At 42.4% G+C, this 27,511-nt stretch overlaps 1 protein-coding gene across 2 annotated transcripts; it reads right to left on the reverse strand.

Annotated features, from left to right (window-relative positions):
- Positions 1-565: 565 nt before the first annotated feature.
- On the reverse strand, positions 566-27,511 carry LOC109907151 (thyroid hormone receptor-associated protein 3). Of its 2 annotated transcripts, none has more exons than XR_004203840.1 (11): positions 27,384-27,511; positions 20,542-20,693; positions 12,197-13,033; positions 10,698-11,333; positions 9,349-9,524; positions 6,636-6,747; positions 4,518-4,593; positions 3,568-3,731; positions 3,031-3,310; positions 2,482-2,878; positions 566-2,208 (listed from the first exon to the last, which is right to left on the reverse strand). XR_004203840.1 is itself a non-coding variant. In XM_020504944.2 (11 exons), the coding sequence occupies exons 2-11, from the start codon at positions 20,661-20,663 to the stop codon at positions 1,972-1,974; spliced, it is 2,808 nt and encodes a 935-aa protein (XP_020360533.1). In that variant the 5' UTR covers positions 20,664-20,693; positions 27,384-27,511; the 3' UTR covers positions 566-1,971. The 2 variants fall into 2 exon arrangements, 1 of the variants encoding a protein (XP_020360533.1); XM_020504944.2 differs by having other exon boundaries at positions 2,482-2,649.

Consider the following 27,511-nt stretch of genomic DNA (forward strand, 5'->3'; position numbering starts at 1 on the left):
AGAATATTTGGGGGGGGGGGGGGTGTATGGATGGGTGTAGAAAGCAAAAATCTAGCAACCCAAAGGTAGTGTTCGAATCTCAACACGGATAACTTCAATTTTAACTACTTAGTTAGCATGTTACCTAACCTTAACCCCAAGCCTAGCTAACATGAGCCACAACAAAATTGGAATTCATTTAATATATACTGTGTTAAGGAAATTGTGTAAAACCCACAAAATGCAGTGTGGAAATAATTTAATACACAATCAATTTGTGTGCCTGTCACAAATTTCTAAATAGGTAATTGTACAATAAGTACTAATTGTGTTGGAACAGAGAACGCGGTTAGCATTAAGCTTGTGAAACTGCCTCAAACTTCCTTTACACTGGACGCAGACATAAAAATGGTAACCACAAGTTCATCTGATAAAGGGCTTAAATACCCAAATCCCAAACTTTAATACTAGATCGAATGACTTTTCATCAGGGGTTGATTTCACAGGTCAAGCTTAAGAATGTGGAAAACTAACAAAACTTTAAAATGAGAAGTACTGAAGGAAAACGCAATAATTGACAAAACAATTCAAGCGAACATATTTATTGAACATTTAAGAATAGTTCAAAGCTCTGAAGTAACAGAAATGTTAGCGTCAGTTTCAAATGTAGCATAAAAAAAAAAACATTTAAATCACAGTCCTACAGTACAGGACAGTCTGGATAGGCCAAACAAAGCAGCCCAGTACCTCACTAAACCCTACTCACCTGTTTAAACGCCACCAACAATTATACTTTGACAGTACTTGCCACATACAGGGAAATGTTCTCTACTTCTTATGCCATAAACCTCAAACAGTCCAAGTTTACCTTTTGATAAAGAACATTACTGAAGGACTCCAACAAGCCCATAAACTGATCCATTTTCAAACATGTTATTAAAACATACAGTATCCTATTTAAACACTTCTCTCCCAAGTTAAAGGCCTCAATAACAATAGACTTTTTTTTTTTTACTTACTTTTTAATTTACTCTGAAACAAACTATTTTTTTGTCACGGTCCTTTCATTTTACACAGTGAAAATCCTTGCTTTAAAAACAGAAAAACATCCAGTATCAACAGGAGGGAGGCACCACATACAAAACCTCAACCCCCCAAAAAGTAGGAGAGCAGAAGTATTGGCGGTAATGAAAATGCTTAGGATATGATGAAGAATTCTCAAATGGGACAATGTGAGAAACTCTAATGGGGAGTTCTCAGTACACACAGTAGGTTGGTCCAATGGGGTGGGGAGGTTCAGTACCCACAGTAGGTTGGTCCAATGGGGTGGGGAAGCTGAGTCCAAATGGTTATGCAAATACCCTCAGAAACGTATCATTGCCCAAAACACCTGTTTAGCTAAAGGCTTGCGTTAGCTAGTACAGCAGAACATTTGCACAAAATTAGAGCAATGCACATATAATCACCATGTATGAATATAAACCTTAAGGCACAAATGCATGTAATTTCAATGTCTTAAGAGGGAAAATAATTTGTCCTTGAAGTTTTAAATCAATGTAGCTGCAATACCATCACCATTGCAGACCCAGAAAACAACTGAAAACCAGTCAGCTGTTCGCAAAACAAATAAGCAAATACAGACAGATAAACAAACAAAGACAAATTACTGGTAATTAAAATAAAATAAAAAAGTATTGCTCTTAACTCAAGTTCAATTCAACATCTCTTTCACAACTTACTGAAAGTGGCACTGTCTCAACAATACAAAGACCAGTGTATCATGTATGTTCTGATGTGACTGTGTGCAGGCTCCTATAGCCTACACAGAGATGATCTCAGAGGATCAGATGACCTCTCACAAATGGACAGAAAGCTCTGGTGGTAGAAGATGGGTGAGGAGGAGCAAGAGGATGGAGGAGGAGCAAGAAGATGGAGGAGGAGCAAGAGGATGGAGGAGGAGGAGCAAGAGAAGTAACAGGGCCTAGTCCTCTACTACAGTTTGGAGGAAGCTGAGGGGTCTACGGCAGCCTGGTTGTCTTTCTGGTCCATCTCTTTGTGGTGCTCCTCCTCCTTGTTCCCGCCCCCTTCCTCGCCAGTCTGGAACATGTCATGAGTCCACTTGTTGGGGCTTCTGCCCCCCTTGCGGTAGATGAAGCGACCCCTGCTGTGGGGAAAGACCCCTCGGCCACAGCTCTCCAGCCATGTCTTCTCATCCTCACGGTCATCATGCTGTAAGGTGGATGGGCCAGAGAGAGGTCAGTGAAAACAACCACTGCACCAGCATCAGTATAGGAACATGTTTGAACGTATTCATGTTCTATTAATGTCCCTGAGTGCTAAGAAGATCAACGATCACAATACTGAAACATAATTAAGACCAGGTTTCCATTTTCAAATCAAGATCATCACTGGTCACATGTAGTGTACTATAAAAAAAAGGAAAAGGGTGCCATTTCAGACAAAGAAATAACATGTGCTAAGACAGGAAGTGGTGAAACTCACAAAGTAGTATTTCCTGCTCTTGGGGGTGTACTCTGGGTCCCAGTCCTCATCTGGGGGACGCTCTGGGGGGGCGGCGTTCATATTAGGAGGGGGGTTGCCATTGCTGCTTGTGTTACCTTGGTAATTGCCTCTATTCCAGCCCCTTCCTCCTCCTCTTACTCTGGGAAGCTGAAACCACCAGAACAAACTTGGTCAGACTATGGGCAACTTCACTCTACAGCCCCAGACACCGATCTTGGGTCAGTTTTGCTGTGGGAGAGAGAAAAAGACAGCTATAGGGGGGAAAGAAAGAGGGAGAAAGAGTAGGGGAAAGAAAGAGGGAGAAAGAGTAGGGGAGAGAAAGCGGGAGGGGGAGAGAGGGAGGGAAAGAGAGAGAACACTAGGGGCTCTCAGTTGGCTGTGGAGAAAAGAGGAATCAGGCCTATTGTCAGAGTGTTGTGTTTTTGAATGTCACTGATGTATATTGCAAGACAATCAATCACATCATTCCAATTGTGCAGTTAGGCTATGTGTAACAGTAGAATACACCACACGGAGAGCAGAACTTACAAATCCTCCACCACGTCCTCGGCCCCTATCCATGGGGCCCTCATAGTCGCGGGGGGGCCCCCTATCCATGGGGCCCTCATAGTCTCGGGGGGGACACCTATCCATGGGGCCCTCATAGTCACGGGACCCGAAGCGAGGCTTACTGTAGCCCTGGTCCATATGCTCCATTTCCTCCCCCATCATGTGGTCTTTACCTCGGAACCCTTCTCTGAAGGGAGAGGGAGAGGAGGAGGAAGAGGAGGAGGAGGATGGAGAGCGATTACGATTCTTCTTGTTTTTTCTGAGAGTGAAGGGTAAAGAGCAAATCTGAATTAGTCTCCATTTTGACTGCCTCTATAGTTGGGAGTGCAAAACAGGAAATCATGGATAAGGGTGAAAATGTGTCACATATAGCTTGTATCACTACATTTTAATCAAAGATACAATTTAAGGCAGATGGCTTCATTCCAACGCTACCGGCTCATCGGGATGTCTGACGTAAGACAATGGGAAGAGACTATAGGGAGGTGATTTTACATTAAGATATAATAAGCCTACTTTGATTTCTTGTGGCGTTTGGAAGATTTCTCTGAGGACCTCTCTTGGCTGGGTCCCTGGGATCCCTTGCCCCCGTCCCGTTGCTCCTTCCCAGAAAACCTTTTACGGCGCTCTATATCCAGACGCAGGTCCATTGGGTCAGTTTTCGCTGTTCTACCCCGATCCTGTGTAGATATAGAAGTGTTGTCTATGTTAGTGATCGCTTTCGCTTCGGACAACATAACTTCTAATTTACCATCCTACGACTGAACTTTATCAATGGACAAAATATAATGAAGTCTTTTCACATACAAAAGTTTTTTTAAAAGACAGAACTTGTTAAAACAGTTTTAGTTTTGGACCCCATCTGATGATGACACAAAATGTAGCCCTCCTGAGATATAAGGTCAACTTGATGTTAACAGCTTTTCTTTCAAATAACTATGTTTTATATCAAAGTATTTGGTATGTACTCAAGTATAATGTGTGTTAATGGAAACTAAGTTAATCTTCTCAGGCTTCTATTAAACTGAGTAACTTGGCCAAGTAACAGACACACATTTACAGACAAGACATCTACACACCTCATAGTAAAACAGCAGCTTTTAAGATAAGATTTTCAAAAAACACAATCATTTGTACTGAACTTGAATACATTTTGCTTGTTTGTTTTGAGAAAAATACTTACAACGGCATTGCTTAGGGTCCCTTGAGATGCTTGGACACAGCAGCTTAAGTCACTTCCTGTTAGCCTTTGCTTGGGTGGGTACGTATGTACGTACATAACAGCTCAATAACCATATGATCTCTTAGGCTCGGGGGGCTCGCTTGGCATTACAATACACAACTGGGCTCTTTTGATTTAGACTCTTATCTCCTTTAAAAGAAAAGCACAAAGCTGAACACTGCTGCTTTGTTTGGGTCGTCTCAAATCCCCTGTTTTACTTCAAATGCCAAAAGAGGCCGTTCACCTTGTAGCTGCAGTCCTCCAGCTCCTCAAGCAGGTGAGAGTGTCTGGTAAAAGCACTGGGGGAGACATCGATTCTCCTGGGAGGGGGACACAAAACAAAAGGACAGTTGGATACAGCTACACTAAACGGGTGTACGTACTGGTCACACAACGGTCTCAAAGAATATTCAGTTATTTCTCAAAACTATTTTGGAGTAACAGCGACACACACAACTTTATAAATCCACATGGAATGTTTGATGTGTGTTAAATAAATCTCATAATGTCAGTCAAAAGGCAGACCAACAGGTAACTGCCAAAATAAGAAAACACTAAACAAACAAAGTGTCTTAATATGGAATTGGGCCACAAACCAGAATTGCTTTTTACTGCTGACCTACAAAGCATTACCTACCCATCTTTCCGATTTGGTTCTGCCGTACATACCTACATGTACGCTACGGTCACAAGACACAGGCCTCCTAATTGTTCTTAGAACTTCTAAGCAAACAGCTGGATGGAGGCAGGGCTTTCTCCTATAGCGCTCCATTTTTATGGAATGGTCTGCCTACCCATATGAGAAACGCAGACTCGGTCTCAACCTTTAAGTCTTTATTGAAGACTCATCTCTTCAGTAGGTCATATGATTGAGTGTAGTCTGGCCCAGGAGTGTGAAGGTGAACGGAAAGGCTCTGGAGCAACGAACTGCCCTTGCTGTCTCTGCCTGGCAGGTTCCCTTCCACTGGGATTCTCTGCCTCCAACCCTATTACAGGGGCTGAGTCACTGGCTTAATGGTGCTCTTCCATGCCGTCCCTAGGAGGGGTGCGTCACTTGAGTGGGTTGAGTCACTGACGTGATCTTCCTGTCTGGGTTGGCGCCCCCCCTTGGGTTGTGCCATGGCGGAGATCTTTGTGGGCAATACTCAGTCTCGTCTCAGGATGGTAAGTTGGTGGTTGAAGATATCCCTCTCGTGGTGTGGGGGCTGTGCTTTGGCAAAGTGGGTGGGGTTATATCCTGCCAGTTTGGCCTTGTCCGGGGGTATCATTGGATGGGGCCACAGTGTCTCCTGACCCCTCCTGTCTCAGCTTCCAGTATTTATGCTGCAGTAGTTTGTGTCAGGGGGCTAGGGTCAGTTTGTTATATCTGGAGTACTTCTCCTGTCTTATCCGGTGTCCTGTGTAAATTTAAGTATGCTCTCTAATTCTCTCGGAGGACCTGAGCCCTAGGATCATGCCTCAGGACTACCTGGCATGACGACTCCTTGCTGTCCCCAGTCCACCTGGCCGTGCTACTGCTCCAGTTTCAAACTGTTCTGCCTGCGGCTATGGAACCCTGACCTGTTCACCGGACGTGCTACCTGTCCCAGACCTGCTGTTTTCAACTCTCTAGAGACAGCAAGAGCAGTAGAGATACTCTCAATGATCGGCTATGAAAAGCCAACGGACATTTACTCCTGAGGTGCTGACTTGTTGCACCCTCGACAACTACTGTGATTATTATTATTTGACCATGCTGGTCATTTATGAACATTTGAACATCTTGGCCATATTCTGTTATAATCTCCACCTGGCACAGCCAGAAGAGGACTGGCCACCCCTCATAGCCTGGTTCCTCTCTAGGGAGTTTTCCTAGCCACCGTGCTTCTACACCTGCATTGTTTGCTGTTTGGGGTTTTAGGCTGGGTTTCTGTACAGCTCTTTGAGATATCAGCTGATGTACGAAGGACTATATAAATACATTTGATATTGGAGGGATGATACATGAGAAATTTCATCATTTGGTGTTTTGTTGATGGTGGTGGAAAACGATGTCTCAGGCGCCGCACCAGAAGTGTTTAATTGGGTTGAAATCTGGTGACCGAGACGACCATGTCATATTGTTCAAATTGTTTTCATGCTCATCAAAACATTCAGGTGACCACTCGTGCCCTACGGATGGGTGGATTGTCGTCCTATGAAGGCATAGCCATTTCTATACATGACCCTAAGCATGATGGGACGTTAATTGCTTAATTAACTCAGGAACCAGAGCTGTGTCAAAGCACCTGCTTTCAATATACTTGGTTCTGCTGTATAAAAGGGTTTCCTTTATTTTGGCAGTTAACTGTATTTTCTACAATGTTGGTTGAGAATGACTTACCTGTGGATTTCTGGACTCTTCCTTTGTTTAATCAATTCCATCTCAGCTGCTTTTCTTTGGTACATGGCAAATCGCTCACTTAAAGTCATGCCTGAAGAGTGGAAATGTTGTGCTGGAGGACAGATACAACATTCATATTTTGACACCACTAACGCAGACAATACTTACATACAGTGGCCTTCAGAGGGTATTCATACTCCTTGACTTATTCCACATTGTTGTGTCGCAGCCCAAATTCAAAAAGGAGTTAAATTGATCTAGATACAATACCCCATTAATGACAAAGTGAAAACATAGACATTTTTGCAAATTGATTGAAAATCAAACACATGCATCTAAATTTACATCATTTACATACATTGACATAAGTTCTCACACCCCCTTTGCTATGACACTCAGGTGCATGCAATTTCCTTCGATCATCCTTGAGCCGTCGCTACAACTAGATTGAAGTACACCTGTGGCCATTTTAAATTGTTTGGACGCGATTTAGAAAGAAACATCTGTCTATATGTATATATCTATCTAGTCCCACTGTTGACAGTGCATGTCGGAGCCAAAACTATACCATGAAGTCCAAGGAACTGTCTGTAGACTATAAAACAATGTCTACAGTGAATGTTTCCAAGAGCACAGTGGTCCTCCATCATTGGGGAAACTGAAACAATACGGAACTACCCAGACTCTGCCTTGAGCTGGCCGTCCGACCTAACTGAGCAACTGGGAGGTGACCTTGGTCAGGGAGGTGCTGCCAGAAGGACAACAATCTGGGATTTATGGGAGAGTAGCCTGATGGAAGCCACTCCTGAGAAAAAGGCATGTGAAAGACTCAAGAGCATGAAGGCAAAAGATCCTGAATGTAAAGCACTATGTGTGGAGAAAACCAGGCACAGCTCATCACCCGTCTAACACCATTCCTAAAATGAAGCATGGTGTTGGCAGCATCATGCTATGGAGGTGCTGTAGAAGCAGGGACTGGGAGACTGCTAAGGATAGAGGGAACAATGAATGGAGCCAAATACAGGCAAATCCTTGATGAGAATCTGCTTCAGAGAGCAAACATTAGATTGGAGAGCGAAGATGTACGTTCCATCCACACATGGACCTCAAGCATACAGCCAAAGCAATGCTGGAATGGCTTCACAACAAGAATGTGAAAGTCCGAGTGACCCAGCCAAAGCACAGACTTGAATCCCATTGGAAATCTGTGGAAATACTTGGTTGTTCACCGCCTCTCCCCAGCTACCTTAACAGAGCATGAGAAAATCTGCAAGGAAGAAAATCCCCAAAATATAGATGAACAACACTGATACAGACACACTCAAAGCTGTAATCGCTGCCAAGAGGTGCTTCTACAAAGTAATGACTCATGGGAGCGAATGCTTATGCAAATTAGACATTTCTGTATTGAATTTTTAATAAATTCCTAACACATCTACACTTAGTCATTATGGGGTTATAGTGTATAGATGAGTGAGATTTAAAAATGTATATCTAATCAATTTTGAATTCAGGCTGTAACAGCATGTGGTATAAATCAAGGGGTTTGAATACCAATCTGTAGGCACAGACAACCTTTCTTAGTCCGTGGACGTCTCCAACTCAGACAATTGTTTAAATTCAAAAAGGACTTAAAGAATGTCTCACACTGAGTGTGCTGAAACATTGGTTAGGTGTCTCCATTAAACTGTTGGGAGCACAGCGTGACTTCCCTTCATTTGCATACAGTTAGTCAGCACCTCTACAAACGGAGGAGGTGCGTCAAGCTCATCTTTTTTATACTTGAAAATGTTCTCACAATGCCAGAATTACATCATATCCTACAAAAGGACTAGTGAGTCAACACTCCATAGAACTACTGAACATTCCGAATCCAAGCCCCACGGCTGTGTCCTCCTCAGTATCCGAAGCCACAGACAACGTCATGGTAACCAATAAATACCCTGTGTGAGTCCCAAATGGAACACTATGCCCCATTATAGTGCACTATAAAAAGGGAATAATGTGCCATTTGGGATTCAGCCCGTTTTAATAATCAACCCCTAGATCTGCTATCACTGACTTCATTCACCGAGTGGTTACTGTTTAGGTGTTGTTGTGGGTCAGAGTAGGGCTGTGGCAGTCATAACATTTTGTCAGTCGGTGACTGTCAAGTATATAACTGCTGGTCTCACGGTAATTGAGTGTTAATTAAAATACAGTACCAGTCAAAAGTGTAGACACCTACTCATTCCAGGGTTTTTCTTTATTTTTTACTATTTTTGACCACTATGCATAGCAAATGGAGGGTGCTTTTCTGTGGTTCATTTTCAATCCAGCCAGGTTGTAAATATATACAAGCCTCCAGTTGTAAATATAAGCAATGAGGTTAATATTAGGAAAGTTGAGAAAAATATAGGCAAAGTTTCTAGAAAGCTGATGGAACACTTCAGGCCATCACTCTGTTTTCTTAAGCAATTGCATAGCCTATAGAAATGTTGCACAACATGAGCTCATGCTGTCATGAAGTGTTCGATGACATTTGCATTGATGTCAGAGGGATTAGAGGGACTGTAGAGTGCTGAGTACCAGACAGTTAGCAAAATTTGGTAGGCTACCATTGACCATCAGCAGTATCAGAGCTTGGAGAAGCCTAATTACCGTGACTAAACGATCACGTGGAATCTGACTTCCGTCATGACCGGTAATACAGTCAACCATAAGCAGCACTTACCTTTGATGTAGTGCACAATGGTGACAATATGCTGCGCAAACAGCTCGGAGGGGCTGCGTTGGAGTTGAGCAGCCTGTATGTGTTGGAAAATGGAGCGGAACTGTCCGGGATCTTTCTTACTGGGATGCACCAGATCCCTGGACAAACCACGCTCCTTAGTCAGACTTCCAGAGGCGCTGAGAAGAGAAAGACAAGCTGAAACTGTTGTGTTCAAGACCGTGACAAGAGTTCCATAAAAATGTTAACCCCTCAATCATATCCAAAACTATACGCAGTTAACTTTGAGACTAGGGGGGGGCAGTATTTTGATGTTTGGATGAAAAACATGCCCAAGTGAAACTGCCTATTTCTCAGGCCCAGAAGCTAGAATATGCATATAATTGACAGATTAGTATAGAAAACTCTAAAGTTTCCGAAATTGTCAAAATATTGTCTGTGAGTATAACAGAACTGATATTGCAGGCGAAAACCTGAGGAAAATCCAAACAGGAAGTGCCTCTTATTTTGAAACCTCTGTTGCATGCCTATCCTCCATTTAAAGGGATATCAACCAGATTCCTTTACCTATAGCTGCCACAAGGTGTGAACAGTCTTTAGACATAGTTTCAAATGAGCGAGAATGATCACATCGTGTCAGTGTATAGCTGAGTGTCCCCAGTTTTGCATGCGCGAGCAGACCTTTTCTATTCCTCTCCTATTGAAAAAGCTACCGTCCGGGTTGAAATATCGATTATTTATTGTAAAAACAACCTGAAGATAGATTATAAAAAACGTTTGACATGTTTCTACGAACTTTACGGATACTATTTGGAATTTTCGTATGCCCGTCGTGACCTGCACGAGCCTGTGGAACAAAACGCGCCAACCAAATGGAGGTTTTTGGTTATAAAAATAATTTTTTGCGAACAAAAGGAACATTTATTGTGTAACTGAGAGTCTAGTGAGTGCAAACATTTGAAGATCATCAAAGGCAAGCGATTCATTTTATTGCTTTTCTGACTTTCGTGATTAATCTACTTTGCTGCTAGCTGTTTGTAATGTTTTGTCTGCTGAGAGAAATGTCATCACATAAACGCTTGCTTTGCTTTCTCTGTAAAGCTTTTTTGAAATCTGACACGCCAGGTGGATTAACAACAAGATAAGCTGTGTTTTGGTATATTCCACTTGTAATTTCATGAAAATTAAATATTTTCAGTAATTTAATTTGAATTTGGCGCTCTGCAATTCAGCGGATGTTGACGAAAATGATCCCGCTAACGGGATGGGTGCGCCAAGAAGTTAAGAACTAGGCCAGTTTCAGAAACTATTAACCATCCAGTCTGTTGGACACCATTGGTGATGCTGCTTACCTGGGCATTTCATCAAATGTGTTGATACTGTGCTCCAAGCCCTCCCTCTTCCCAGAGGACCTGGGTAGGTGTGACTCCAACCTATTGATGGGGAACAGGGCTAGGGGCCTGTCCTTCTCCCCGCTGCCTGAACCCCTAGGGGGCACTGCTGCGCTGACGGGAGATGGACTCCTCCTGTTGCTCTTCTCCTTCTTCTTCTCCTTCCTCTTGGACTTCTCTTCTTTCTTGGAGGCCTGCTTGCGGCTGCGGTAAAGCTCCTCTTCCATGTGCTCCAGGTCTTCATCCACGTCTTCGGCCGTGTCTCTCCGTCTCTCCTCGTCCTTCCCCGGGGGGTAGTAATGGGGCTCGTCTTCCCACTTCCCAAACACATCCCGTGTTGTCAGGGTGGCTCCTTTGGGCTTGACCACCTCCTCCTCCTCTCTTTCAGCAGCCTGAGACTTGAGGAAGGCCTCTTCGGCTCTTTCCAGGAATGGCAGAGACTTATCGGCCTTGGAGCTGAAGGAGGCTGCTGTTATGTTGAAAAGGCCTCCTCCAATCTTGCTGTTCCCTTTCTCTCTGCTGTCTCCGTCCTGGCCATTCTCCCACTCTGCCGCCGCCTGCTGCTGCTGCTTTTTATTCTTGTTTTCTGCCAAGAACCTGGGCAATCAGACAGAGAAGCATATGGACCTTTACATTGTGTTATACAAAAAGGAGAATGTTGATTCAAATCTATTATCGTTACAGAATCCAGATTTTCTAACAGGGCGGTGATATTAAAATGAAAGACATTTCATCACGTGGTAGAATGTTGGATGATCTAATGAAACAAGACTACACAACCACAGAAGACTGACAATACCAGGGAATGACATTGAACACTTAGAATAGACTGACCAGGACTCATATTGTAATAATGATACTTACATAACCATCACCCTTTAAGTTAGAGGGTTATCATGTATCATGCTGCTGGAAGGGGTGCTGGAGGGCCAGCAGGAGGCACTTTCCTCTGGTCCCCCCCCCCAAAAAAATATTCCAATGCTCCACGGCAATGATTTGGGATATTGCCCTGCCCTGCCCCCCCCCCCGTAGGGTGCAGGTAAACGGATGTCCGGACTCTCTATGGTTACTAAAGATCCCATGGCACTTATTGTAGGGTTGTTAACCCTGGTGTCCTGGCTAAATTCCCAATCTGACCCTCATACCATCATGGCCACCTAATCATCCCCCGCTTCCAATTGAGTCATTCACCCCCCCCCCCCCCCCCCTCCTCCTCTCCCCTGTAACTATTCCCCATGTTGTTGCTGTAAATGTGTTCTCTGTCAACTTACCCAGTAACATAAGCATATAATAAAAAAATAAAAAAGTGACTTTCAATTTTGTTATATGCATTAAAATTGAGAAGTGGCAATGGCATCCATTCTTTTAAATCTATTGTAGCTGTGCAGACTGAACAATCTTAAAATAAATCATTACAATCACAAACTGGAAAGGAAAAGGAAAGAAAAAGAGGAACATACTTTTTGAAAGCAGAGGAAATAGCAGTCTTATCGTCTGCTCTGGTGGGATCCTCCTTGCCAAAGAAACCAAACCCACTGGTGGAGGCAGTCGGCCCGGCCTTGGTGGAGCCTGGTGGGCTCTTGGTAGAGGGAACACTGCCAGTGCTGCCCATGGTTCTCCACAATGACCCTTTGGGGTCCGACTTCCCCTGTTTGGCACCAACAGCCGGACTGCTGCATTTGGGGCTGTTGTTATAGTCACTCAGACCCTGCCATTTCCCAGCAGAGGCCTTATCATGACTGCTGCCTTCTCCCCCAGGTCCTCCTACCTGCTCCCCAGCCCCTCCCCTCTCCTCCTTGACCTCTACTGGTGTAGTCTTGTCCTTTACATCTTTAGAGCCAGGCTTCCCTGAGCCGGGGCTGCTGCGGCGATTCCGCGGGGAAGAGGAGCGGGAAGAGGAGCTGTGGTGCCGCCGGGACCGTCGGGAACCCCTGGAGGACGAACGGTCGGAGTATCGAGACCGGGAGTGGCTGCGGCTGCCGGAGCGTTTCCTGGGCGTGCGGGACCGAGATCTCCCTCTCCTGGGGCTGTGAGGACCGTGGTGGTCCTGGTCATGGGGCGGCCCGTCCCGGTAGCCCCCCCCCTGCCAGTTGTTGGCTCTGTAGCCGTAGCTGTTACCTCCTCTCTGGTAACCCTGGCGAGGGTAGAAGCCCCGGGTTCTACCGCGGAAGTAAAAGGGTCTGCGGAAGCCACGGTTGTAGCCCCTCTGGTAACCCCGGTTGTTCTGGTAGTCTCTGGTGGGATAGTTCCTGCCGTGGGACGGAGAGTGAGATCTGGAGCGGGAACGTGACCTAGAACTAGGAGAGAAGTCTGTTAAAGATACTGTGTAGCCAAGTCAATGTTGGTACACTTTTCAGAAGGTTGCCAAAACATTACAAAAACAGTAAACATATGTACACCTTGAGACAACCCTGTCTGGTTAAGTTGGACTGAGTAGGAGTATACAGTCAGAGTAAAATAATAAAATGGTTGTGTTGTTTCGGCAGCCTGCACCTCGCCAACTCAGGTGTGCCTTTTTCATTCTCCAGACAATTCACTCAGAGAGAACAGACGGTCAGGCTAAATAACCTACACCGTCGGTTTGTTAACTGGCAGTGGTCCCAGTGGATGGGACGGAGGGACTGCGTTAGAGTATTCTGTCCACGTGGAGGAGCTACTAAACCACACACTAGCGCCTTTTAAAAACACAGCCAGGGACCAACGCAGCCAGGATCCTCCTCCAACCTTTTCCCTCTGAAGACACTCAACATTCAAACAACTTCACTTCAAGGTGCTCTTTGAGTAACATGATGGACAGAAAAGGAGAAATCCCCAATCAGGCACCATATGGAATACATGTTCATACTGCTTATCCTGTGACATTCTAAACCAACAAACGAAGACTTAGCCAATGTATTTGGTTAAAAATGCTGGAGGTTTTAGACATGAAGAGTATTACCTCCACCACATATAAAGGATTCTAACATCGGTGCTTAAATCCATGGAAATAATGTGAGGCAGAAAAATAACTAACAGTGAAAGTAGCGTCCCCATAGTACATCGGCACACTACTCCTAGAAATCCAGGAAAATGCAAAGTAGCAGGCACATTTTAGAAGGACGAAAGTGAATTAGAACGACAACCCAGACAGCAAGCGAACAGGATATTGGTTTCTACCCATGTACAGCAGTGGGAAAAACTGCCAAATCCAGTGGATAAAATCCCCCATCCACTTACCTCTTGAGCTTTTTCATTGAAAGAGTCTGGGCGCAGTGAGCTACATGGCGTACTCACAGTAGTTAGTGAGGGACTCCCTTTATCTGACGAGTGTGTGAGTGGAGGGACTGGAGCAGTGGAAAGAGTTGGGCCAAAATGGGAAAGCATTTCTACTCTAATCCCTGTAGGAGGAGGGAGTGGGAAGAGGGTGTTTGACCTGGCTAGGCAACACTTCCTCTCCTTCTGACACGTCTCTCTCTTTGTGAAAGCACTTCCAGCCATCCTTTTGGACAAGTCATTTATTATGGACGGCGCTTGTCTTGTGCATTGGGGCGGCAGGTAGCCTAGTGGTTAGAGCGTTGGACTGGAAGGCTGCAAGATCAAATCTCCGAGCTGACAAGGTAAAAATCTGTTGTTCTGCCCCTGAACAAGGCAGTTAACCCACTGTTCCTAGGCCGTCATTGAAAATAAGAATTTGTTCTTAACGGACTTGCCTAGTTAAATTTTTAAAAGGTACAATTGAACAGAAAGAGGTCCCGAGCATCCTGTTATCAAGCTACTGTATGGCAAACACACACAGTGGCTTGAGGGGGATCCAACTTTAAACAATAGCCAATCAATAAAAACATGCTCAGTCATATAACTAAGTTGAGATGTAACCAACACTGGGCCCATAATTCCTCATGGAAGTCATTACAGATGCACAAAGTGCTGAATGTTGTTTGACCTCCCTTCTCCAGGGCAAAGAACTGACCCAAATGATGACTCACTCATCTTAAAATGTAACAAAAGGATAATAATATTCAATAATGAATAAAACTTATGGGTCACTGACTGCATGTTATGTAGGTGCATTAGTTCATTCTGTCTCAGTTCAAAACAGAAGACGGATGGGAAATAGATTGTATAATATAAAATGTGTTTTCTGGTTAAGAGGCGGCCATTTTAACCCCATCCTAAATATGAAGTTACATTTTTATCCTAGCAAAGAAAAAGGATAAAAATGAACCTTTTACTCAACAGTGTACCAATAGTATATCTTAAAAAGGTGCAAGACAGGATTTCATTTATTTGCATTATCATTTCAGAAAATGTCCATTATAAATATATATATATATATAGCGCATATATATAGCGCTAAATTATTTCACAGTATTACTTAGGGCTGGGCGATATATCGTATTCATTTGAATGTATGATGTTGATCGAAATGCCTAACTGTTATATTGCATGAATCCTGGTTGTTATTTTTATGAGCATTTATGTCCGTTGTTCTCATGTTATCTTTTTGGTCTCGTCAGCTTTGCTCCCTCTGTGCTGTGTGAACCTTCCAATTTACACCAGCAATATGAATAGAATGACGGAGCAGTCACTGAACCAGGACCAGCTCCCTACCGCCAAGCCGCCGAGAATGACGAAGCATCCACTGAACCAGGACCAGCTCCTTACCGCCAGGCTGCCGATACAGAGGCCAGAAATCCTTCATTCCCACACGGAATTACGGACTGTATCCATGTGTTGTCTGCTGTAGTTATTGCTGGTGATTTATGTATGTATTTATGCACCCAATGGTGATGCAGTGCTTATGTTTGTTGATTATGCAAGACAAACTTCCCGAAAACGGACACACAAATAAGCCCACAGAAATGCATAGGGTTTATTTTTGCAAGGGTGAAACATGTCACGTCGCCTCTTCCTCTCACGCTCACCCCCCCCCCGGCACTCACAACAAAGGTGAGAGATCACATCTTCCTCTGACAAGCGGCTTCAAATCGCTATTTGCATTTGAGGTTTGGTCCAACAGAATGGTTCATATGAACAGCACAACATATAGAAACATTATTATGCTGTAATGGAGAAAGTTAAGCTTTCTACCGACACGCTTTCATGTCTCAACTCCTCAAATTGCGCACAGAGCAGACACTACTACCACAAGAGTATGAAGATTCTGGAAAATTAATGCTCAGTTTGTCACACATGGCACTGCGGTACCACTATCAGCATTTTGACCAACTACTGCTATAATAGCTGTCTAAAACGTGCAATAAGCATGAAAAGAAAATGCATTTCAATATGGAATTGGCAACTCGTTCTCATTCTGAGAAATAAGGTAGGCCACTTGCTTTCAACATGTTAAAAGTCCACGGGCTAGCATGCTGTTCAAACAGCTGGAGACAGACAGGGGGGTGTGTTCTTAACAATTTAACAGTTTTACCTTGTTAACTAGTAAATAGATGCAAGTTGGCTATACTTGAAATATTAAGATTAGCTGGCTACTCACTAGCAACGTGGACTTGAGCTTGAGAGATTGTTTAAATGAGACCCCTGTTCATTTTCTATAATGCCTGCTACAAGTAGTTAGCCATTATTTGTGAATGTGCATTATGCAAAGTTCTGGTTAAATTTGTAACAAAATGACTGGCAGCTTCATTGAATAGTACCCGCAAAACACCAGTTTCAACGTTAACAGTGAAGAGACGACTCCGGGAGTTCCGCAAACTCGGTCTCAACCTTTAAGTTTTTACTGAAGACCCATCTCTTCAGTGGGTCATATGATTGAGTGTAGTCTGGCCCAGGAGTGTGAAGGTGAACGGAAAGGCTCTGGAGCAATGAACCGCCCTTGCCGTCTCTGCCTGGCCGGTTCCCCTCTTTCCACTGGGATTCTCTGCCTCTAACCCTATTACAGGGGTTAAAACTGGTACTCTTTCATGCCGTCCCTAGGAGGGGTGCGTCACTTGAGTGGGTTGAGTCACTGATGTGATCTTCCTGTCTGGGTTGGCGCCCCTCTTGGGTTATGCCGTGGCGGAGATCTTTGTGGGCTATACTCGGCCTTGTCTCAGGATGGTAAGTTGGTGGTTGAAGATATCCCTCTAGTGGTGTGGGGGCTGTGCTTTGGCAAAGTGGGTGGGGTTATATCCTTCCTGTTTGGCCCTGCCCGGGGGTATCATCGGATGGGGCAACAGTGTCTCCTGACCCCTCCTGTCTCAGCCTCTAGTATTTATGCTGCAGTAGTTTGTGTGTCGGGGGGGCTAGGGTCAGTGTGGAATATCTGGAGTACTTCTCCGGTCTTATCCGGTGTGAATTTAAGTATGCTCTCTCTAATTCTCCCTTTCTTTCTCTCTCTCTGAGGACCTGAGCCCTAGGACCATGCCTCAGGACTACCTGGCATGATGACTCCTTGCTGTCCCCAGTCCGTGCTGCTACTACAGTTTCAACTGTTCTGCCTGCGGAAATGGAACCCTGACCTGTTCACGGGACGTGCTACCTGTCCCAGACCGGCTGTTTTCAACTCTCTAGAGACAGCAAGAGCAGTAGAGATACTCTCAATGATCGGCTATGAAAAGCCAACTGACATTTACTCCTGAGGTGCTGACTTGTTGCACCCTTGACAACTACTGTGATTACTTTTATTTGACCATGCTGGTCATTTATGAACATTTGAACATCTTGGCCATGTTCTGTTATAATCTCCACCCGGCACAGCCAGAAGAGGACTGGCCACCCCACATAGCCTGGTTCCTCTCTAGGTTTTGGCCATTCTAGGGAATTTTTCCTAGCCACCGTGCTTCTACACCTGCATTGTTTGCTGTTTGGGGTTTTAGGCTGGGTTTCTGTACAGCTCTTTGAGATATCAGCTGATGTACGAAGGACTATATAAATACATTTGATTTGAGAGGCGTCTGTTTCTCAAACTAGACACTCTAATGTACTTGTCCTCTTGCTCAGTTGTGCACCGGGGCCTCCCACTCTTTCTATTCTGGTTAGAGCCAGTTTGCGCTGTTCTGTGAAGGGAGTAGTACACCGCGTTGTACGAAATCTTCGGTTTCTTGGCAATTTCTCGCATGGAATAGCCTTCATTTCTCTGAACAAGAATAGACTGACTAGGTTCAGAAGAAATGTCTTAGTTTCTGGCCATTTTGAGCCTGTAATCAAACCCACAAATGCTGATGCTCCAGATACTCAACTAGTCTAAAGAAGGCCAGTTTTATTGCTTCTTTAATCATATCAGTTTATCTGTGCTAACATAATTGCTAAATGTTTTTTTTTAACGATCAATTAGCCTTTTAAAATGTTAAACTTGGATTAGCTAACACAACGTGTCATTGGAACACAGGAGTGATGGTTACTGATAATGGGCCTCTGCACACCTATGCAGATATTACTTTTTAAAAAATCAGCCGTTTCCAGCAACAATAGTCATTTACAGCATTAACAATGTCTACACTGTATTTCTGATCAATTTAATGTTATAATTTTCGAAAGAAAATTAGATTAAAAATACATTTATAAGTGACCCTAAACTTTTGAAAGGTAGTATATACAGTGAGGAGAACATGTATTTGATAACCTGAAACAGGTTTCCTACTTACAAAGCATGTAAAAGGTCTGTAATTTTTATCATATGTACACTTCAACTGTGAGACGGAATCTAAAACAAAAATCCACAAAATCACATTGTATGATTTTTAAGTAATTAATTTGCATTTTATTGCATGACATAAGTATTTGATCACCTACCAACCAGTGAGAATTCCAGCTCACAGACCTGTTAGTTTATCTTTAAGAAGCCCTCCTGTTCTCCACTCACCTGTTTCAACTCGTTACCCGTATAAAAGACACCTGTCCACACACTTAATCAAACAGACTCCAACCTCTCCACAATGGCCAAGACCAGAGAGGGTGTAAGGACATCAGGGATAAAATTGTAGACCTGCACAAGGCTGGGATGGGCTACAGGACAATAGGCAAGCAGCTTGGTGAGAAGGCAACAACTGTTGGCGCTATTATTAGAAAATGGAAGAAGTTCAAGATGACGGTCAATCACCCTCGGTCTGGGGCTCCATGCAAGATCTCACCTCGTGGGGCATCAATGATCATGAGGAAGGTGAGGGATCAGCCTAGAACTACACGCCAGGACCTGGTCAATGACCTGAAGAGAGCTGAGACCATAGTCTCAAAGAAAAAAATTAGTAACGCACTACGCTGTCATGGATTAAAATCCTGCAACAAACGCAAGGTCCACCCTGCTCAAGCCAGCGCATGTCCAGGCCCGTCTGAAGTTTGCCAATGACCATCTGGATGATCCTGAGGAGGAATAGGAGAAGGTCAACTGGTCTGACGAGACAAAAATAGAGCTTTGGTCAAAACTCCACTCGCCGTGTTTGGAGGAAGAAGGATGAGTACTACCCCAAGAACACCATCCCAACCGTGAAGCAAGGAGGTGGAAACATCATTCTTTGGGGATGCTTTTCTGCAAAGGGGACAGGACAACTGCACCGTATTGAGGGGAGGATGGATGGGGCCATGTATCGAAAGATCTTGGCCACCAACCTCCTTCCCTTAGTAAGAGCATTGAAGATGGGTTGTGGCTGGGTCTTCCAGCATGACAACGACCCGAAACACACAGCCAGGGCAACTAAGGAGTGGCTCCGTAAGAAGCATCTCAAGGTCCTGGAGTGACCTAGCCAGTCTCCAGACCTGAACCCAATAGAAAATCTTGAGGGAGCTGAAAGTCCGTATTGCTCAGCAACAGCCCCAAAACGTGAAGGATCTGGAGAAGGTCTGTATAGAGGAGTGGGCCAAAATCCCTGCTGCAGTGTGTGCAAACCTGGTCAAACCTGGTCAAGAACTACAGGAAACATCTCTGTAAGGTTTCTGTACCAAATATTAAGTTCTGCTTTTCTGATGTATCAAATACTTATGCAATAAAAGGCTAATTAATTACTTAAAAATCATACAATGTGATTTTCTGGATTTTTGTTTTAGATTCCGTCTCTCACAGTTGGAGTGTACCTATGATAAAAATGACAGACCTGCTTTGTAAGTAGGAAAACCTGCAAATCGGCAGTGTATCATACTTGTTCTCCCCACTGTGTGTGTGTGTGTGTGTGTGTGTGTGTGTGTGTGTGTGTGTGTGTATATAGTGAATCGTCCATAAGTTTGACAAAATAAAAGATATGATTTTTTTAGTACTTGGCTATGATATTGGCCTATTGAATTCTCCAGCCAGAGCGGTTTCAGTTATCAAACTGGGAAAGCTGTTCAGACTTTGTAGCTGTGTTATCTAGCATAAATAGCTCAGTGAGAAAACAAGCACCGAAGTATCTAAACCCAATGCGAAATATTTTTTTAATAACAAATTCGCTGTGAAATATATTTTCAGTAAATAAACACAAAATATTGCTTTTACAGCGGTTTAAAGTTGGTGGACCAATGTAGAATTTCACAGAGATTTAGATTAATTGACTTTGTGAAAAAAAAGAACCGAGTGAACAATGTAGAATTTCAGCAACCAGGAAATGTGGGTGTATTATCTAGTGGAAATCGCAGTCAGAACAGCTTTCGCCCATTTGACAACAGATGTCAATCCAGCAGGGGAAAATCAAATATCACAGCCAATCACAACACTGGCGAGTAATTCACAAATGTGAAACTATCATTCCACTATTAGCACCAGATATATTATGGACATTCTGAAATTACAATGCAAAAAATGTGTAGTATTCTCATCTTAGGCATATGGCAAGTATATGTCCCAGTAATGTATGGAAAACAGGGTTTGATGACAAGTCTCCATACACTAGAGGAAGGAAGTTATTATAAACTTCACCTGTAGCGGTGCTTCCTGGATCTGGAGCGGGAGCGGCTTCTGGAACGAGACCGCGTGCAAGACCTGGACCTGGACTTTGATCTGGAGCGGGTCCTTGCGGGGCCATCTGGCGCTTTAGACATCTCCACTGTCAGGCCTGTCTAGAGGTTTACCTGTCCAACAACGAGAGGGATGAGTGATGTTGGTACGCACTGGTAATACACTTGGGTGTTTTATACAGTAACCAACCTGTTTGTTGACCAAACTAAGCAGAGACCATATAAGCAAAGATGGGTTTGTTTTTTAAAGTAACTAAGATAGACCAGAGAGTCATTTCTAATGGGAGCAAATTAATTAGTGGGCAGAGCCAAGCACGAGCTAGTGAGATCCTATTGGCCTGTTCAAGCATTAATTTGCAAATTTCCATTAGGGAACGCCTACTCTGAAGTGCACGTGTGCAATAACTCAAAATTGCCCTTGCACTCCTAAACACACTTTTTGAAACTTTGGCAAAGGGTAATGTCTACAAAACACAGTCCACTGTTACAGATCCTAGTGACAGTGGTGGTGTGGAGGGGAGGGGGCAATGTGAATAGTCTGGGTAGCCATTTGACTAGATGTTCAGGAGTCTTATGACTTGGGGGTAGAAGCTGTTTAGAAGTCTCTTGGACCTAGACTTGGCACTCTGGTACCACTTGCCGTGTGGTAGCAGAGAGAGCAGTCTATGACTAGGGTGGCTGGAGTCTTTGACAATTTTCAGGGCCTTCCACTGACACCACCTGGTATAGAGATCCTGTGTTGCAGGAAGCTTGGCCCCAGTGATGTACTGGGCAGTATGTCCGACCCTCTGTAGTGCCTTGCGGTTGGAGGCCAAGCAGCTGCCATACCAGGCAGCGATGCAACCAGTCAGGATGCTGTCAGGATGCTTTCGCTGGTGCAGCTGTAGAACCTTGAGGATCTGAGGACTCATGCCAAATATTTTCAGTCTCCTGAGGGGGAACAGGTTTTGTCATGCCTGCTTCAAGACTGTCATGGTGTGCTTGGACCATGCTAGTTTGTTGGTGATGTGGACACCAAGGAACTTGAAGCTCTCAATCTGCTCTATTGCAGCCCCGTCGATGAGAATGCGGGAGTGCTCGGTCCTCTTTTTCCTGTAGTCCACAATCATCTCCTTAGTCTTGAGCCCATTAGCGGCTACCCAGACTACTCTTAGGTAGAACCAAGAAGTAGAACCAGACACCATATAAGGTCCTGACATGCTGACCACACCTCTCACGTCATGTGCGTGTTGCAAAATACATTTACACATACATGTTATTCAATCATTGCGCGTGCCAACGAGCGTCTGCGTTGCCAAGCGCAAAAACAGAAGTCAGTTCTATTTGTGACGCTGAACGCGGTGCACGTCCTGCCACTCCCATCTCCTCATTGGTTTATCGAAGCAGATAACCAATGAGGAGATGGCACGTGGGTATACCCACGCCGGTGATTGAAAGATGAACGGAGGTCGCTCGTCGTCGTGGTAATACTATGTAAGTTAGATGCCAATAGCCATATAAAGTCCAAAGGAAAAAAGGAGGTTAGATGACTAGAAACAAGTCGGTTGAGCTTTTATATGTAGATTAATTTTCAGAGTAGAGGACCTTGTGCATTTCAGGTAAAATAACAACTCAATGTTTATATCCCAGGACAAATTAGCTTGCAACTGCAAGCTAGATAGCTAAATTGCCATAAATGTTTAATGCTTTTCAACCTGTCCTCAAATTAAAATAGTTGGTTCAGAATTTGTTTTGATATTTCAACCTGCGTGTCGTGATCGCGTTTGGTGTGTGGGAACATATCAAATTACGCGCGTTCGGTTTGGGTATGATGTGAGGTAGAACAAGGAAGTGGACATCCTTGAAATAAAGACAACTAAATATACAACTAGATGTACCTGTCCAACAACAGGAGGGATGGGTTGATTTAAGTATAAACATCTGTGTTTTATATAGTGCTCAAACTTTATGCATGCTGACAAAAGTAGACAAGCCTAGAATGAGTAAGTTATTAGCCTAAACACAAATCTACAATAAAACTAGCTGGTGAGAAAAAGTTATTTAGCAAATAAACAAATGCATAACAACACAATTTCACACTGTCAAATAAAAAAACCTCACTACAAAATGTCCGACTCAATGAGGAAAAATCATCTCTACACAGTCACAATCGTGGCCCCCAGAGATTTCTTGGAGCCTATCAGCAACCAGAGGCCAGAAGGTCCTGCTGCTGTGTTGGCTTGTCCTCTGGAGACCTCATCATCAATGTCCCAAATGGCACCCTATTCTCAACCCGAGTCCCATGGGCCCTGGCCTAAAGTAGTGCACTATATAGAGAAATGGGTTCTGTTTGGGACACAGGCTATTTCTAGAACTGTTGAGACCTCAGGTCTGGAACAGTGACTTGACAACTTGTCCCCTGTCAACAAGACCCACTGCCCTCGCCTGCTTGACCCCCTGGCAGTCGCCAGTATCCCCAAAAGCCCCCCCCCACCAAATGACCTTCACAGTGCTTGTGGAGAAAAAGTCAAAACATGGGTAAAAATAGAAGCTACACAATGTCAGAATCTATAACAAGACAGTTGAGAGAATGGCTTAGAATGCCTTTTAACAGCTTGTCTATATTTTGCAGCCATACCCATAATGCATGGTAGTGTGGATGGGGAGTGAAGAGAGACTATAGAACCAGTCCGGACAAGATACATAGCCTGGGGGGGGGGGTAATGTCTGGCTCTGCTTCAGACCCCTTAACCCTTTCCACATTGTTACGTTATATCCTTAATCTAAAATGGATTAAATCATTTTTTACCCTTATCATCCATCTACACACACACAATACCCCATAATGACATGGCAAAAACAGGTTTAGAAATTGATATATTTATATATATATATATTATATATATATATATATATATATATATATATATATTATATATATATATATATATAAATATATAAATAATTATATATATTTATATAATTAAATATATATATAAATATATAAATAATTATATATATTTATATAATTATATATATTTATATAAATATATATATATAAATATATAAATATATATATAATTATATATATTTATATAATTATATATATTTATATAAATATATATATATATATAATTATATAAATATATATAAATATATATATAATTATATAAATATATAAATATAATTATATAAATATATATATATAAATATATATATAAATATATAAATAAAACATGAAATATCACATTTACATAAGTATTCAGACACTTTACTCAGTACTTTGTTGAAGCACCTTTGGCAGCGATTACAGCCTAGAGTCTTCTTGGGTATGATGCTACAAGGCTACAAGCTTGGCACACCTGTATTTGGAGAGTTTCTCCCATTCTCTGCAGATCATATATATATATATATATATATTTTTTTAAGTGCATTTCTTAAACTCTAAAGCAACTCATCTAAAACTCCGGACCACTCAAAACAAAATGTTGAATGAAGAAATATAATATTTTTTCCAATAACACTAGTATTGCTAGCACCGGTTTCCAAAGACTTAGCAAAATGTATCCATTACCAGTAGAGAGACCGCTATGCCCAAATGGGTCCAAGAGAAAGTGTCAGGGGTCAGGTGCTCTGCGTTTTCTATTTTATTGCTAAGAAAAACAAGATTCTTTCAAATATTTGAGAGGGGTTAACTGTAAGGTAGCCTACATGTAGTGTCTTCAGAAAGTATTCACACCACTTTACTTTCCACATTTACTTGTGTTACAGCCTGATTATTAAATTGAGATTCTGTGTCACTGATCTACACACAATATCCCATAATGTCAAAGCGGAATTTCATTTGTAGAAAATTATAGAAAAGGTATAAAAAATACAAAAATGTAAAGCTGAAATTTCTTGAGTCAATAAGTAGTCAACCCCTTTGTTATGGCAAGCCTAAATAAGTTCAAGAGTAAAAATGTGTTTAACAAATCGCATTATAAGTTGTATAGACAATAATAGAAGTTAACATGATATTTTAATAACTACCCCATCTCTGTACCCCACAAATACAGATAATTGTAAGGTCTCTCAATCGAGTAGCATATTTCAAGCAGACTCAACCACAAAGACCAGGGAGGTTTTCCAGTGAACCGCAAAGAAAGGCATCTATTGGTAGATGTGTAAATAAAATAAAAAGCTAGATGCTGAATATTCCTTTGAGCATGGTAAAGTTATTAGGCTTTGGAAGGTGTATCAATACACCCAAATACTACAAAGATACAGTAGTCCTTTCTAACTCAGTTGCCGGAAAGGAAGGAAACTGCTCAGTAATTTTAAAACAGTTTAATGGTTCTGATATGAGAAAACTTAGGATGGATAAACAACATTGCAATTATGCCACAATACTAACCTAAATGACCGAGTGAAAAGAAAGAAGTCTGTACAGAATAAAATTATTCCAAAACATGCATCCTGTTTGCAACAAGGCACTTAAAGCTACAATATTTAACTTTTTGGGTGACCCAACCAAATTCACATAGAAATTTGAGTTGTATACCTGTCACTCTCATTAAAAAGCAAGTCTAAGAAGCGGTAGATCTGTTCTATATGAACTATTTCTATGCTTCCTGTGCTTAAGATTTGTTATTGCATCTTTTACTTTCTGTTTTGTACACCAGCTTCAAACGGCAAAAAAAAAAAGTTATGGAGAAAAAAATCCACAGTTCAGATGTTACAATGATACACTACACAATAATTGCTGGTTTTGTCAAACTTTACCGTTAGAAATGTAGCAACTAGGAAATGGCGGAGAGATTTCTGCATATTGCACTTTTAAGTAATACTGCAAACAATGTGGCAAAGACATACAAAGAGTTATGTTTTGGTCAAATCCAACACAAGTATGTTGGTGGCCAGTGGTGGAAAAACTACTACATTTTCATACTTGAGTAAAAGTAAAGATACCTTAATGACTAAAGTAAAAGTCACCCAGTAAAATAGTACTTAAGTAAAAGTCTAAAAGTATTTGGTTTTAAATGTACTTTAGTATCAAAAGTACGAATGATAAAAAATTCCAGACGGCACAATTATTTTTTTTTTTTTACGGCTAGCCAGGGTCACACTCCAACACATCCTTTCTAAGCAAAACATTTGTGTTTAGTGAGTCCGCCAGATCAGGATGACCAGGGATGTTCTCCTGATAAGTGGGCGAATTGTGTGGGCCGCATCATGTTATAAGTATGCTTGTCATCGGTAAGGACTATGGAGTTTTTCAGGATAAAATTCAATGGAATACAGCTACAGGAAAAACCCTTGATAAAAAGCCGACTGAACCAGGTTTCCAACAGACACTGGGAGACGAATTCACCTTTAGCAGGACTATAACCTAAAACAAAAGGCCAACAACTCTACACTGGAGCTGCTTACCAAGACGACATTGAATGTTCCGGAGTGTCCTAGTTACAGTTTTGATTTAAAAATCAGCTTGGGAATCTATGGCAAGATTTGAGAATGGCTGTCTAGCAGTGATCAACAAATCAATTTGACAGAGCTTGAATATTTTTTTTAAAGAATAATGCAAATAGCGTACAATCCAGATGTGTAAAGCTCTTAGAGACATACCCAAAAAGACTCAGCTGTAATCAACGCCAAAGGTGCTTGCTTCTACAAAGTATTGACTCAGGGGTGTGAATACTTTTCTGTATTTTCTGTATACATTTCTGTATTTCATTTAAGAAATTCGCAAAAATGTCTAAAAAAAACATGTTTTCACTTTGTCATCATGGGGTATTGTGTGTAGATTATTTAACACATTTTGAATACAGCCGAGTACAAAATGTATCAAATAATCTACAAACAAAATGTGGACTAAGTCAAGGGGCATTAATCAATCGTTGTACTTGCTCATAGCACACAGAGAAGCACCTTTATGAAATAGGAATGTAGCCTAATGTAGGTAGTCTCATGGTCTGTTCAGTTATAAAAGTGGTATTTCCTGTCCAAGGAACAACAATTATGTTGCGCTGCAAACCAACTTACTAAACAGGATTCACTTCATCTCACAGGCTGAATCTAGACGTTGTAAATGTTGCACTAGGCCTAATGCCTGCCTATTTCTCTAACAAAACAGTTCTGGCCCAACACTGAGCTCTATAATGACAGTAGACATAAAATAAGTCATATTTTGGTATTTTATCAGTGGCCGGAAACAGTCAGTGGAGCAGGGTGAGGGTAACTAGGTAACATTAGTTAGCTGGTTAGCTTCCTTGACTGACCATTAAAAACGGAAATAGCAAAAATACTGGTTTGTAAAGCAAAAAAACATTTTCACTTAGCTCAGACTTGTTTGACACGAAACTAGCTAGTTTATTTATAATCTAACCAAGTAATGTTTGCAACAACAAACAAAAAAAGCTAACAACAGTTAGCAAGCTGACTGGCTTGCTATGCTAGCCAAACCAACCCCCCGAAAAAACACCGAATAGCGAGTTGCTAAGGACAAGGACACCCCATATTTTACCTAAACTACACGACGGCATGTCTTTTATTTTATGTAAAATACATTTCTGAGATATCGTTTTTACATTACGATATCCACCACTGCCGTACACTAACGTTAGCTGCCAAATGTGAGCCACATTTTGGTCGCCTACTACGCAGCAGTGGCTATCGAGGTCAAATTTCCTTCCTGGATTTGTCCAATCTTGAGGATTGCGCCCACCTCAATTGATTTAAAAGGGCATAGTATTAGTTAAAAGCACGATACTAAGCAGACAGTAACTATTGTAGGCTACTACTGTGAAATATACTAACTGAAAACCTGTTATGGCATGTTCTTACCTGGTAGGAAGCAGTTTCTTGGGCGCGAAATAGCCTACAGTCAGTCTGCACTGTTCACTTTACCAGTAATCTGAATGAACATGCGTCCAACCCCCTTTTGCTTCCTACTTGAACATGTTGCAATCAGT

Source organism: Oncorhynchus kisutch, linkage group LG17, assembly GCF_002021735.2.
Source record: "Oncorhynchus kisutch isolate 150728-3 linkage group LG17, Okis_V2, whole genome shotgun sequence".
In the NCBI taxonomy this organism is placed as follows: Eukaryota; Metazoa; Chordata; class Actinopteri; order Salmoniformes; family Salmonidae; genus Oncorhynchus; species Oncorhynchus kisutch.